This window comes from Dreissena polymorpha, chromosome 4, assembly GCF_020536995.1.
Source record: "Dreissena polymorpha isolate Duluth1 chromosome 4, UMN_Dpol_1.0, whole genome shotgun sequence".
Taxonomy (NCBI): Eukaryota; Metazoa; Mollusca; class Bivalvia; order Myida; family Dreissenidae; genus Dreissena; species Dreissena polymorpha.
This window is the reverse complement of record NC_068358.1, coordinates 140,515,634-140,530,829: the sequence shown is the minus strand read 5'-3', so window position 1 is coordinate 140,530,829 and position 15,196 is coordinate 140,515,634. Positions and strand designations below refer to the sequence as shown.

The 15,196-nt window shown below is 35.6% G+C and overlaps 1 protein-coding gene across 3 annotated transcripts in view; it reads left to right on the top strand.

Moving 5' to 3' along the window:
• LOC127876933 (tyrosine-protein kinase JAK2-like) overlaps positions 1–15,196 on the top strand; it is a 79,208-nt gene that overhangs the window by 47,874 nt on the left and 16,138 nt on the right. For all 3 annotated transcript variants that reach the window (XR_008048159.1, XM_052422438.1, XM_052422439.1), the window contains exons 17-24: positions 826–948; positions 1,927–2,042; positions 2,515–2,681; positions 5,384–5,470; positions 7,598–7,774; positions 9,533–9,809; positions 11,231–11,408; positions 13,950–14,077. Coding sequence is in view for 2 of the 3 variants with exons in the window: in XM_052422438.1 (XP_052278398.1) it covers positions 826–948; positions 1,927–2,042; positions 2,515–2,681; positions 5,384–5,470; positions 7,598–7,774; positions 9,533–9,809; positions 11,231–11,408; positions 13,950–14,077 (1,253 nt within the window). In the remaining variant the exon portion in view is untranslated. The remainder of the gene's footprint in view (positions 1–825; positions 949–1,926; positions 2,043–2,514; positions 2,682–5,383; positions 5,471–7,597; positions 7,775–9,532; positions 9,810–11,230; positions 11,409–13,949; positions 14,078–15,196) is intronic.

The following is a 15,196-nucleotide window of genomic DNA, read 5'->3' as shown; positions in this document are numbered from 1 at the left end:
TGACCACACCCCACATTATATCCCCTCTCAATTCACCTTTTTTTTTTTTTTTTTTGAAATATCGTCTTATAAATTATTGAATATGAACAATTTCCCCATGATGGGTTACGTTATACTATCAAGCACTTGAATAATAGAGCGCCCTGTCCTCTGACAGCTCTTGTTATACTTTTTGTCAATTACTAATAATAATGGAAGAAAGTGTGATGTTACTATTAGTTATTTTCTATACTGTAGCCTCATTGCATGGTTATGTGAGAGCTGTATTTTTCAAGCATTACTCTAGCTTCTTTTGTTTTGTAATATCCCTCTGTACTGTTACTTCTTAATGCCATTTTCATGATTTTTGTCTAGATTTCTTAACTTCTTTGAAAAACTTCTCACAGGCTAATCAGGGACTACACTTTCTGCCTAAATTGGATTTTTGCTAAGAAGAGACTTAATTTAAATGAAAATGTCATAAAAGCGGAAAGTCTGGTTCCTGATTAGCCTGTGTGGACTGCACAGGCTAATCTGGGACGACACCTACGCACAAGCATTAAGCCCAGTTTTCTCAGAACGCGACTCAAATCAGAGAATTTTTTATTCCATCCACTGAACTTGTGTAGACATTGGTCATATAAGCCTTCAACAGTTATTTCCCCCTTGCTCTGATTAAGTAAGGCAGTTGTCAGTTATTGGCATAAGTGTGCACACTTAGAACTGGTAAACCACATTACAAATGAAAAAGTGTGCATTGGCTAATTGACCACTGTTGCCTATGACTAAAATACTGGTTAGAATGGCTAACAATTCAACTAAACAAACTGTGTTTTACTCTTGCAGTCTTAAAGTCTGATAACCCTAATGACGATGCTACGGCAGACTTTGAGAAGGAGGCAAAGTTCATGGCACTGTTGGAGCACGACAACATCGTCAAGTTTTATGGCACCTGTTATACTGATAGTGGTGAGAAATAATTCAGTCACTATGTTTGCATTCAAATAATAAGGCATTTGAATTGGGTTTGTTTCCACAATTACTCAAACAAACAAACAAAATATATATATGTATTAAGTATAATGTTGAATTTCATGGAAATAAAAGTAAAAGTTTGTTCAAATCATGTCCCTGTGATAAAGACCTGCCATGCTTCAGGAGTCAAATGATTGATAAAGACTTGTATAGTAAACCTTCTCTGAAACTGCAAGGGTGAGGTTTTCAATGTGTGTTGTTTGATGTTGTATGGTTGTCCTCTACTAAGTTGGTTCAAATCAAGCCCCTGAGTTCAAGCCAAAGAGGCAGTAGTGGTTGTATGATTTATATTGATTTGTATAGTAAACAACTTAAAAAAGACTTATTCTCTGAAACCCCATGGTTAAGGGGTTTAATAGAACAGAACAGAATAAAAACATTATTAATATAACTTGAACAATTCCAGTTCATCGTTATATATACAAAACTGAGAATATATAAGGAATAAGCACACGCATAGTAATGCGTAGTGACCAAAGAAGTATATAATCAGGTGTTAAAAATGCACTTAACCCTTAAATTACTTCTCGTCTGCATTCAATACATCAGTTCTCATTTTAAAAGCATTTTTACAATATATATCGCAGGTTTATTTAGGACTTTGGTTTTAGTATTTGTTAACAAAAGAATAAATGTATGCATACTACCGGGTATATCCGTAATGATAGATTTTGTCAATATACATTTTTCTAATATTGGTATAAAAAGGACATATAATTACAAAATGATATTTGTCTTCCATATTATTTGAGTTTCATATATTACAGTTGCGTTCGCTCGCAGATTCAATTTTTAACATTTTGGACAATGGTATTAATTCTGATTTTTTTTTTCTTAAATTAAAGTTTTGAATATTGTTAAGGTAATCAGATCTTTTAAGTTTGATATAATGTCAGAAATGAATGTTATCAGGATTATGTCTTGTGATGGACTATCTCCCTAAGAAGTCTTTGAAGGAATACTTGAGATCAACAAGACAAGACATACCAGATTGCCAGCTCTTTCAGTTTGCAGTTGACATCGCTTTCGTAAGTGGTGCTTTTCTGTTTCCCTATATCAAAGGCAGGTGTCACACTTTAAGGTCAAAGATGAAAATGTTGCTTCCCTTGACATCAAAGTGCTTTTGTAATAAGACCCGTGCAGAAGGTCCAAAGTCTTAATTAACCTAATATGGCACATAATTAAACCAAAAATGCTGTTTGCTTAACGTCAATATTAATGACTACAAAATTTGAATACCCCGGTACTACACTAGAAGTCACATTTTTTTACTTCATAAATCTTGCTCAGAACTGGTGTACTTTTTATGTATTTGCTGATTTTGAAAATGTTTGGGGTCCATTTGAAAGCATGGCTACCAAAGGGCCGGAAAGTTTTCCTTTCATTACCCTTGTGAAAGCTATGAAGACTGCACAGGCAAATCTGGCAAGAGACACTACACACATGTATTGAGCCTCTCATTCCCAAAGCGCGGCTCAATTTCATTTTCTGCTGCTCTAGGGCATGGAGTACCTGGAGTCTAAGAAAATCATGCACTGTGATTTGGCTGCCAGAAATGTGCTGCTCAACTCCGAATTGCGTGCAAAGGTCTGTGATTTTGGACTGTCTAGGATGCTGGAGAAGGATTACTATAGATTGCACGATGACAAGACAATACCGTTGTACTGGTAGGGGATTAAATATTATTCCTTAAGTACATAATAATGCTTCTTTAATGCATGAATACCAATCAATGGTCAGTTAGTGAGGTAAATTCTCACATATTTTTGGCTCACATGTTCGCAATGTGCTCAATGTGAGCAGTTGTGATCACCGTATGTCTGGCATCCAGCCTCATGTAGTGTGCTTTGTATGGAGTGCCTCATCATCTTTAAGCTCTTTACTACTCTAGAATGCACATTTGTTATGCCATCATTATGAAACTTAGTCACAATGTTTATTTTTACTATATTTTGGCCTATTTTAAGTCTGGGTTTCATGTGTCCAAAGACTTGGTCCCCAGGTGTAATTTTATACAAACTGTGTTACCACAATTAGGGCCACAATTATGACTCAATTGGAATGAACTCTCAATGTTTATTTTAACAATATGGAGTTCAAAATAGGGTCACGCGCGCCTTAAAAACTAGGTTAAAAAACAGGTCAAATCTTCAAAAATTAAAAAAAAAATCTTGTTACCATGTTACCACTCTAGAGTCAATCTTGATGAAACTTGGTGAGAATGTTTATTTTGACATTTTCTAGGCTGAGTTTGAATATGGTTCACTTTAGTCCAAAAATCAAATCAGTGTTTTGAAAGGCTTTGTTACCTCTCTTAGCCCATATTTATGATTTGAATGGTTGCTTTATTTCAATACCTTGTCAGAATGTTAATCGTGAGAATATCTAGACTAATGTCATGTCCGGGTCATGATCATTCAAAAACCAGGTCACCGGGTCAAATCTTACAAAAATATTTTAACCACTCTAGTAATGAAAAAAACTTGAGACGACAATAAATATTGTATATCGGATTTGCGCAATTACTCCCCTTGGACTGCACTTTTCTTAAAAGTAGTTAAGTTGACTTGTGTGTATCATTTGTGTGTTATTGTTTCACCGGAGGGGACTTGTGGTTTGCGCTCTGTCAGTCAGTCACACTTTCTGGATCCTGCGATAACTTTAAAAGTTCTTAATATTTTTTCATGAAACTTTAAACATGGATAGATGGCAATATGGACATTATGCAAGTCATTTCATTTTGTTCCTACGTCAATAATTATGGTTGCTATGGCAACAAATAGAATAGAAATACTGCTGAAAATGGTGGTTTTTTTGATCCTGCGATAACTTTAAAAGTTCTTAATATTCTGGTTGCTATGGAGACAAATAAAAAAATCTGACAATGGTGGAATTTCTGACAATGGTGGAGCCGGTAGGGAACTATATTGCTTGGCAATAGTCTTGTTGTTTATAGTTTTGATTGTTTTTATGCCCCTTTTTAAAGGACTTGACATGTGCCATATATGGATGGATTTTAAAATAACTTTGCACAAAAGTAAACCACCATAAGAAGTATAGTTGTTTGTTTCATCCATCTCCTAACCATAAAGGTCAAGGTTATACATAGAGGTCAAAAGTCAGATGCATATGTTAACAGACTTCAGCCTTCAGCTTGGGTCCGGTCAGTTTTTTGGGCAGACTGGTTGAGGATTCTCTTCGTGGTGTCTATCTTACACAGTGCCCTAACTTAGGAGTAACTCTGTCTGTCGGTCCAGTCTGTGAGTCTGTCTGTAGGCACGAGCTTGTGCAGCTATGTTCTTCTACATTTTTTCAATGCAAAACATTCAAACTTGCTAGAATTGTTTTTTTTTATATGAATTTATTGATTTGCATTTTTAACCAGGTTTTCTGAACGAAAAAAACTGGTTATTAATCAGGTTTTCCAAAGGAAAAAACTGGTTATTAGAGTGTCGAATGTTGGCGGGCGGGCGGAACGAGCTTGTCCGAGCCATAACTATGGCGTTCATTGTGAGATTTCAAAATCATTTGGATTATTTGTTCACCATCATTGGACGGTGTGTCACGCAAAAGAATAACGTCGATATCTCCAAGGTCAAGGTCACACTTTGAGTTCAAAGGTCAAAAATGGCCATAAATGATCTTGTCAGGGCCATAACTATTTCATTCATTGTGAGATTTTAAAATTACTCAGTTAATTTGTTCACAATCATTGGATGGCGTGTAAAGCGAAAGAATTATGTCGATATCTCCAAGGTCAAGGTCGCCTCAACTAAAAGTAGAATGAATTTTACACAAGGCGCTAACTAGGAACAATCAGTAACAATGCACATTTTGAATTGTTTCACTTTATCAGACTTTTTTTTTCAAATTTTAATCAAGGTTGCGATGACTAAAAATAAATTGAATTTGACACAAGGGGGGTGACTAGGAACCATCAGTAACAATGCACATTTTGAATTGTCTCCCTTTATCAGACTCTTCTTTTTTCTTCTTTTTTCAAATTGAAAAAATGGTTTTGTGACAAATTTGTCCCTTGTTAAATTATAAAATGATTTCATTGTGATATGCAGTGGGAAATAAACAAATTGAATTTGAAATGAGTTAAGAACAAGGATTTTCTCTGAAAATTGTACACAAAAGCCTGTCAAACATTGTAGAGAATGTGATCAAGACAGGACCATCAAACAATAAATTTCTAGTTTCCTGATGGCAAATATTTTAAATCAACTCCCATGTTTTTAGGTATAATCCCAATGTATTGTTGTTTCCATTATGTGAGCTTCGTTTTGGGAAAACTGTGCGAATGGTCTGGCTTATCTGGGACAAAACTTTTTGCATATGCATTAAGCCCATTTTTTTGTTTCAGGTCAGCGCCAGAATGGAATACAACTAAGAATGTCTCTCATAAGTCTGATGTTTGGAGTTTTGGGGTTGTTCTGTGGGAAATGTTCAGGTACTGGATTTATATGATTACAAAAGATTTGCAGTAAGACGTTGTGCAGACTTACATTAATTTAATGGTAATTATCCCTTGCCATAGACGGAGGGATATTGTTTTGGCGTTGTCCGTCTGTCCATCCGTCCTTCCGTTCGACTGGCACTTTTGTGTCCGGAGCCATATCTTGGAAGTGCTTTAGTGGATTTCATTGAAACTTGGTATGAGTATATATATGGATAAGAGGATGATGCACGACAAATAGAATTGTACACAATCTGTTAATAACAGAGTTATGGCCCTTTGTATCTTGAAAAAAAGCTTTTTTATATAAGCTTAGAGCTTTATCCCCATTGACACATGAGACAGAGCCATGAAACTTGCCATAGTTGTTCTCAATCATCTGGGGGTGCTTCACATTCAACACCCAAAATCTTAGGGCTAAGGTCAAGGTCACACATTGATGTCAAAGGTCACACATTTTATGAATTATTCATTATTTAGTCATTCCTTTACTATTAATCAAGGGATCCTGTAATAACTGTTCACAATTGTTCTCAATTATCTAGCTGATTGTCAAATATAAGATCCATGTTGCTAGGGTCATGGTCAAAGTCACATTTTGATTATATATGCCTTATTTGTTAAGGATTCTACAATGCTAAAATGGATTCTCAAAATGTTTTGATGTAATTGTTCTCAATTATGTGCTTTTTACCAATTTAGTCAAGGTCACACATCAAAGGTCACACATTTGTTGAAATATGTATTATTAAGCAATGATTTTACTATGCATCGGTGGATTCTGTAATAACCTTCCATAATTCTTCTCCATCTTCTTCCTTGCTGTGTGTCATATGTAAGATTCATGTCTAGGGTTAAGGTCAAGGTTCATGTCTAGGGTTAAGGTCAACGTTACACAATATGCTTCATGTAAGGTCATATGATTCTTATTAAGGGTCAAGGCTACACAAATGCTTCATGTAAGGTTGTACTCAATGATGGATGATTAACTTTAAACACTAATTTATGTTATTTCCACTTATTTCATGGTGGATGTTGTGTTCACTCTGCAACACTCTGAAAATTTAGTGCATATTAAGATTTAATGTTTTCGTGGAAAAGGCAATACTTTTTTATTCACCTAAATAAATATTGAACGCTCAAGAACCCTCCTCTATCTTAGTTTTGAGTTATTGTCCTTTGTTATTTTTGTATGTTGTTACTTTTCGGGGCAATAACTCAGTATGTAAGATTTCTATTTAAGAAAATGCTCATAACAAGCAATTTCTCCTTTTGTCATGATACTATCAATGTTAATTGATTCATGAAAAATATACTATCTGCATTTTATTTTCTGCAAACCCATCACAGGTACAAATGAGTTTAAAAAAATAACTGACAAAAGGCATAACCCTTCACTTATACCATTTTTTTTAGTTCTACACCTATCCATAAACAAAATTTATTTGGCAGGGGATATTAATTCAATGAATTTGCTTGTTTGCTTTGTTATGTCGTGCCAAAGGCAGAGGGATATAGAATTGGCGTTGTCTATCCTTCAGTTTGTTAGTCTGTGTGTCTCAAAAAAATAATTGGGAGAGATATCAATAGAAGGTATTTGCTTGTTTCTGAATGGTTTCAATTACAAACTCTGAGATTGGGATAATCAGTGGTATACAATTCCACTTGTCGGCAGTCCATGGCGAGTGAACAATACCAGCTGCTGAGCTTGATTTATCTAAGGCTACTCCAACTAGACAAGTACATGGTCCATGTGTTCAATCCTAAAAAAACATAAAAAGGAAAAGAAACTTCAAGTTTTTGTTGTTCTTAAATTAACATAATTTTGAAGTGGGTGATATTTGGGTAAACAAATTATTTCACTTAGTTTTATAAAATGATTGTTAAAACTTAAGAAGTAATATTGTTTACCCATTGCACTTGAAGAAAGCTCAAAACATTTGTTTCAACTAAATCTTGATGGAGTTTTTAAATTAGTCATGTGCAGTTTAAAACTCGGTTAAGTACGGGAAATTTGAAATAAAAGCTTATTAAAATCCTATTTAGAGCTGTTAAAATAAGGTGAGCTACCTAGGACCATCAAGACCCATAGGTTATTTAAAACACAATTATTTGTTGCAGTAATGGAAGTGATCCCAAAATGAAGTGTGAAAGTGCTAAGGAATTTGTTCTCAAGATAGCAAGTGGCGAGAGATTGAAGAAACCTGAGGACTGCCCAGATGACATGTACAGTTTTATGAAGGAGTGTTGGAATGCAGAAAAAGAAAAGCGACCTTCTTTCACCCAGTGCAAAGAAAAGTATGCAATTTTTCAAACACTTTGATCTAATTCTAAATATTGACTTATGTAATGTTCCTAGTTGAATAGACTCAGATCAAAACAAATGTTTTATTTTTAATTTTGTATAATGTTCTCCATCTGTGTTAGAGAAGTCCATATGTAAGGTGTCAAGTTACCACTTATCAACTCCAAAGCTTTCATCGCATGATAAACACTATGAAGATGATTATAGATTTGATATTTCAGTTGAGTTAAAAAAAAAATACTAAATGAATTGGCATCTGAATTATTATGCTCCTCATATATATATATATGTCGAGCATTTAGTTGCCAGTTTGAGGTTCCTTCCTTCCTTCCGTCACACTTTTGTTACCATTTCTCATAGCGCCTTCAATATTTTACTGCTCTCTTACATATTTGGCATGTAGGTACCTTGCATGGACCTCTACCTTTTGATGAGGTTTGAGGTCACTGGGGTCAAGGTCACCAAGGCTAATTATAGATTTTCTCAAGGTCACACTTTGTTTACAGTTTCTCATAGCGCCTTTAATATTTGATCGATCTCTTATATATTTCAGATGTAGGTACCTTGCATGGACCTCTACCTTTTTGATGAGGTTTGAGGTCACAGGAGGTCAAGGTCACTGAGGCTTAAAATAGATTTTCTCAAGGTCATACTCTTTTCCACACAATTAAACCATATATCGACAAAGCATCATTGGGGAGCATCCATCAGTTTTACTGATATCCTTGTTTAAAATAATGTTAATTTTTTTCCATTGTTCCTTTAAGTCAGATGTTGTACATGATTTATTTTAACAAATGCTTAGCACATTGGTCTTTTTTTAAACAAGCAGAATAATTATTGTTTCAAATGAAATTGATATATGTGTACATACAGGATTGCTATGCATATCAACGCTTATTTCTAACTGTATCACTCATATGGCTATATGTCATCCTTGATTTAAACTTTAAATTTATCAAGTCATCCATGTTTGTGCTTGCTATGTCTACCTTTATAACTTATGATAAAATATAAGTCACCATCTTAGAACTGCTCTTCACCCATAATGTCATAGTTATTTACTGTTCACTCTTCTTTAAAACTTTCTTCAGGATTGTTCCTAACTTTGGAATCGTTGACTGTTTACAAAAAGTTTTCTACCATTGTGGGCTTATTATTTAATAAACCCTTTACCATTCAGAAACGCACTTTGAGGCATTTGTTGTCCTTTAGAAAATAAATTTAAATCTAAGTCCTTTCATAGTATATTCAAATTTGAAAGACTTCTCTTCCAACACGCAGATACTGATGAGTAGCAAAAAGCATAAAACCTGAACAGTTGCTAATGATTGAGAAAGGGTTAAATTGGTTCTTCAAATGTGCATGGTATGCCATACTACACGTAACTCCTGACATATTTCATCCCTGTGCATGGTATGCCATACTACATGTAACTCCTGACATATTTCATCTCTGTGCATGGTATGCCATACTACATGTAACTCCTGACATATTTCATCCCTGTGCATGGTATGCCATACTACATGTAACTCCTGACATATTTCATCTCTGTGCATGGTATGCCATACTACATGTAACTCCTGACATATTTCATCCCTGTTTTAATGGTATTAATTCAGCAAAGAAACATGTCTTATAACTTGATGAAAATGTGAATGTTCATGAACATTGTTGATGGATAAAAAACAAGCATTGACATTTTTTTTACAGTAACTCTGTTCCATATCATCATTTCTGTCTGATTCAAGGTTCATACAGTCACTGATGTCAGAGAGATGTGCTCATGACACTCACCGCAGTTTGCTTACAAGCCTTGCCACTGTAAGAGGTCCGCGCGGTGACATTCTCACTAATGGTGTAGGACATGGGACAGCAGTTGCAAGGCTACCTGGGCAGACTGGAGGGTCTGTTACAGAAGTCATCACCGACCTGTCCACCAGTGATAAGACGACAAACACAAACAGATACAGTCTTGTCCTTAGTGAGACTTCATTGCAGATATTTTTGGACAAAAATATTGGCAAGGTTAGCACTTATCTTTTAGTCCTTTCAACTGTAAAAGTTTATTCGATTGTTTTGAATTTCCGTCATTTTCTTTTGTTGTCGGTTATCCCAGATATTTGTTTTTTGTAATAGTTAGTAGGAGAACGTGTCTGAACTGTTCCCGTTTACAACCATTTTGAAAGAGACATTGTTTGATTGAGATATGCTAGTTTATACAATATGTTGTTTTCTTGATTGAAAGTGTTTGGGTAATAATACTTTTTAAGTCAAGCACGGTATTTAAACTGTACATCAACAATTGTTCTCTTTTACGTGACGTCGTCAAATTAACAGTTTGCAGATTTATCACATACGTCAATTAGTGCCAATTAAAGTTAAAAGAGACATAACGGTTTTCACACGTGTATTTTGGGGACCTTATTACTCAATTGTTACTACTAGGGGAACGATTGTGCTAAGAATATATGTATCCCGGAAAAAGCAACTTTTTGGAAAAACCCACTAATCTGCTGGTACAAATAAACATGACCCATTTATAATCCTTTCAAAATCACACACAGTGTAAACCCTTATTATTTAAAGGAAGCTATCATTGGTTGATATAATGGACCAGCGTGGTTTGTACCGGGGTGATTAGTGGGTTTTTCTAAACTCATGCTTTTCCGGGATCAGTCTATTGCAAATATTGTCAAAACAACCTTGATGGCAATTAGAGAGCGGGGGACCCACAAGTGCGCCGCTTTATCGATCTTATCGACAATTATCGGAAACATGTTTATGCTTCAGTGCACATTAACCTCAAGTCTTTCAGTCAACACAGATTAGCAGAATATGCTTCATTATTACTCTGGTTGGTTTCATAAAAGTTTAATTATTATGACGGTCAGTCTTTGCCGAAAATTTGAAATCCACGAAATTACGCATCAACGAATTAGTTGTTTTTTATTAAACCACGAAATTTCATACCGACGAATTTCTATACGTTTACAGTAACTTATATTAAAATAAGTATGATTGACTGATTTTATTTCTTTGTGACAATCTAAGCTTGGTTTTTCAAAGTATTAAGAGATACAGTTACTTATACTAAAATAAAGCCAATTATTTTGTTTGTTAATTTTAACATAAAAATGATAATATTTAATAATCATCTATATCTGTAATCTTCCCATCAGCTGACTGATCAACCGGTAACTGTCCCAATTTCACAGCATCTGTGTATTGATAAGTGCTGATAGTGGTGACTGCACTGTGACCACAGCTGGGTAAACATGAATATAATACACATGATTAGGTGTTCTTGTTGGTGTTTGTTTTTTGTTGTTTTGTTGTGTGGGTTTTTATGGAGGTGGGGGGGGGGGGGGGGGGGGGTAAATATAGGAGGCTTTAACCAAGCCTTTAAAGAATGGGAATAAACCTCTAAAAAAGTATTTTAATTGTAGGGTGCATTTGGAGATATCTTGATGGGAAGATTTGAAAGCAGAGATGTAGCTGTAAAGAAATGCCGAAATGCCAGTGAATATCAGAGATTTGAGCGAGAGTTTGAAATACTGTGCAAGCTCAAGCGTAAACAACATCATCCAAATATTGTAGAATTCATTGGCTTGTATGACTTAAAAGGTAATTATTGAACTGCAAATAGGAATGTTTGCTGGCGCCACCATGAACAAGCTAAGCTTTTTTCAATTTTTCATACAGTTACATGGAAAAAGCACAGAGATTATTTAAAGTCAAACCTTTGACTGGTTTTATTTGCATGTTGTTTTGTCTGTTGTTTTTTTATAGATTATCTGTGTACACATGCTCAGTGAGCTTTTGGGATCACATTTCGTCTGTCAAGAGTTTATGTCAGTTGTCCATCAACAAGTCATTCAAACCACATCTCCTTAACCTCTAAGCAGATTATAAAGAAACTTTGCATGGATGATCCTTGGGTGACCCTCTTTAAAGCTGTTTAAATTTGTCTTGTCAATTGCATGTGTAGGTCACAAGAGTAAAACATATATGTTGAAATTTAAACTTTTAAAGATCTTTTTAAAAATAAAAATGAGGCGTTCAATATATAGTGTTTAAGATTGTATAGAGATCTGTTCCTAAATTAGGTCAAAGCATGCCTGGACACAAAACTGGAAACACCTCTGGCGGTCACATGATTTATATTTGAACAACTTTTAAATCTTCCCTCAAACCAAAAGGGTCAGATTTAAATTTTTGTGTCTAGTATTGTATTTTGAACCTCTACTAAGATTTTTGAATGAAGTCTCTGGGGTCAAAGCTGGCCATGCCACAGGGGTCACATGTTTTATATAAACTTGAAACAAATCATCTGGAGCCTTTAGTCCCAATGCTTTTATTTTTGACATGTAACATCAGATAGACAACACATGTACCTATATTATGTTTGTATAAATCAAGCCCCTGGGGTAAAATTTGCCACTATCATTGGTCAAGTGATATAAACAGTATCTTGTATAGTAGATAATTTTTATTATGCTCTTCCAAAATTTATTTTAGGGGGAGCATATAGTCGCCCCTTCGTCTGTCTCTCCGTGTGTCCGTCCGTGCACAATTTTTGTCCGGGCTATTTCTCAGCAACTATTGACCGTAATTCAATGAAGCTTTAAGGAAAGCTTCACTACCAAGAGGAGATGTGCATATTATCAGCGGGTTCTGGTCGGATGATTTTTCACAGAGTTATGTCCCTTTGAAATTTTTCATTTTACATATAGTGCAACTCTTGTCCGGGCTATTTCTCAGCAACTAAAGACTGAAATTCAATGAAGCTTTAAGGGAAGCTTCACTACCAAGAGGAGATGTGCATATTATCCGCCGGTTCTCGTCAGATGATTTTTCACAGAGTTATGGCCCTTTGAAATTTTTCATTTTACATATAGTGCAACTCTTGTCCGGGCTATTTCTCAGCAACTAATGACTGGAATTCAATGAAACTTTATGGGAAGCTTCACTACCAAGAGGAGATGTGCATATTATCAGCCGGTTCTCATCGGATGATTTTTCACAGAGTTATGGCCCTTTGATATTTTCCATTGTCCATATAGTGCAATTCTTGTCCGAGCTATTTCTCAGCAACTTATTACGGGAATTCAATGAAACTTTATGGGAAGCCTCACTACCAACAGGAGATGTGCATATTATCAGCCTGTAATGGTCGGATGATTTTTCACAGAATTATGGCCTTTTGAAATTTTCTATAAACTGTACATATAGTGCAATTCTTGTCCGGGCTATTTCTCCCCAACTACTGACTGGAACTCAATGAAGCTTAATGGAAAGCTTAACTACCTTGAGGAGATGCACATGTTATTTGTGGGTTCTGGTTAGATGATTTATTTAGAGAGTTATGGCCCTTTGAAATGTTTAAGTTGCTAAACCATCTATCGTATTATTTTATCCAAAGTTATGCCCCTCAAGACGTTTCCTTTTATCTGAATATATAGTGCAATATTGTAACAAAAAAAACCTTTGGGGAGCATCACCCGTCTCCGACGGTTTCTTGTTATTTTGTCCACTGAAACCTAAATGTTCAGAGCTTGTTACATTACCGCTTAAACTTTGTAAAAGTCATGCCCTTGAAGTTAAAAATGGCAAAGCCCCTGGATTCCCATGAATTTTCTTGACTTTTTTTGTGAACTAACATTGAAAAACGTCTAAGAAACAAAAAGCCCAAAGGTGTAACATGATATAGTGGTCATCTACTAAATTTTTTCAAATAAAACCCCTGGGGTAAACACTTGGTTTGCCTGAAACTGTGAGTTGAAATGTGTTATATATTTAATTATAAGGCATAATAACTTAAAAACCTTTCTGAAACTACTCATCACAAAAAATATATTTGCTATGTGTCATCAAATTGTGGTCCTTTACAAAGATTGTTCATATCATGTCCCTGGGTCTGAAACTCGCAATGCTCCATTTATGGCAATCTTTGACATCTTGTTTAGTAAAAAGTTTTATTTCCATGCAAATTAGGAACCAGCAAAAAGATGCAAATATATTGTCAGAATGTTAATACAATAAATAAGGATAAAATGCACATTGTTAAAACATTAACGTTATTTGTTCCTTCTTCGGCTTTAGGTTCATTATTTCAAGGATCAATTTGTGTCAGTGCTATTGTTGTATTCCTATTATATCTTTCAGACCCAACTATATGCTATGTTTATGTGATGGAATATGCAGAAAATAAATCCCTGGTAAAGTTCTTGACGAGTCGGCCAGAACCAGTGATGGTACATCAGAAGCTCAAACTCCTCAAGGATGCTGCTCATGTAAGTATGATAGATGAGTGCTCGCTGACCAGTGTGGGAAAACTGGGCTTAATGCATCTGGGTAAAGTGTTGTCCAGGATTAGCCTGTGCTGTCCACACTAGCCTGTGTGTACTATTCAAGGATAACACTTTCAACTTTAATGAAACTTTGGGTTTAAAGGCAGTCTCTTTTTAAAAGTAAACCCAGTTTAGACAGAAAGTGTTTCACCTCATTAGCCTATGCTTACTGCACTGGCTTATCTGGGATCACACTTTGCGGGATGCATTAAGCACTGGCTTATCTGGGATCACACTCTGCGGGATGCATTAAGCACGGTTTTCTGGGATCACACCCTGCGGGATGCATTAAGCACCGTTTTCTGGGATCACACTCTGTGGGATGCATTAAGCACGGTTTTCTGGGATCACACTCTGCGGGATGCATTAAGCACGGTTTTCCCAGAACGAGGCTCATACTTCAATGGTGGAGCATTCAGTATCAGATAGTGGATAGCTTTTGTGTGATAAGGCACTTTTTTTACCTAAAATGTTCAGACCAATAAAAAAAAATAAGAGCGTACTCAATAATATATGTGACTTGTCTCCAGATCTTAGTTTGATTTTACTTGCCAAGTGCTGAAATATTTTTAATTATCAGAGCAATTACTCCTGATATCATTTCTTACTTACCTGACTTCAGGACTAACTTTTTTATACCCCCACAAACTAAGTTTAGAGGGTATATAGGAGTGAGCTTGTCTGTCGGTCGGTCGTTCCGTATTAAGTGTCCGCTCTCTAATTGAAAAAGTTTTCACCAAACTTGGTCAAAAGTTGTATCTAGATGATATCTAGGCCAAGTTCAAACATTGGCCTTGCCGGGTCAAAAACTAGGTCACGGGGTCACTTAGTGCGTTTTAAACATACAGCATGTTGTTCGCTCTCTAATTCAAATAGTTATCAGAGCTGTACCAAACTTGGTCAGAAGTTGTATCTAGATGATGTCTAGGCCAAGTTCGAACATGGGTCATTGCAGGTCAAAAACTAGGTAACGGGGTCACTTAGTGCGTTTTTAACATTGAGCATGGTGTCCGCACTCTTATTCAAGTAGTTTTCGTCCAATCTTCACCAAACTTGGTCAGA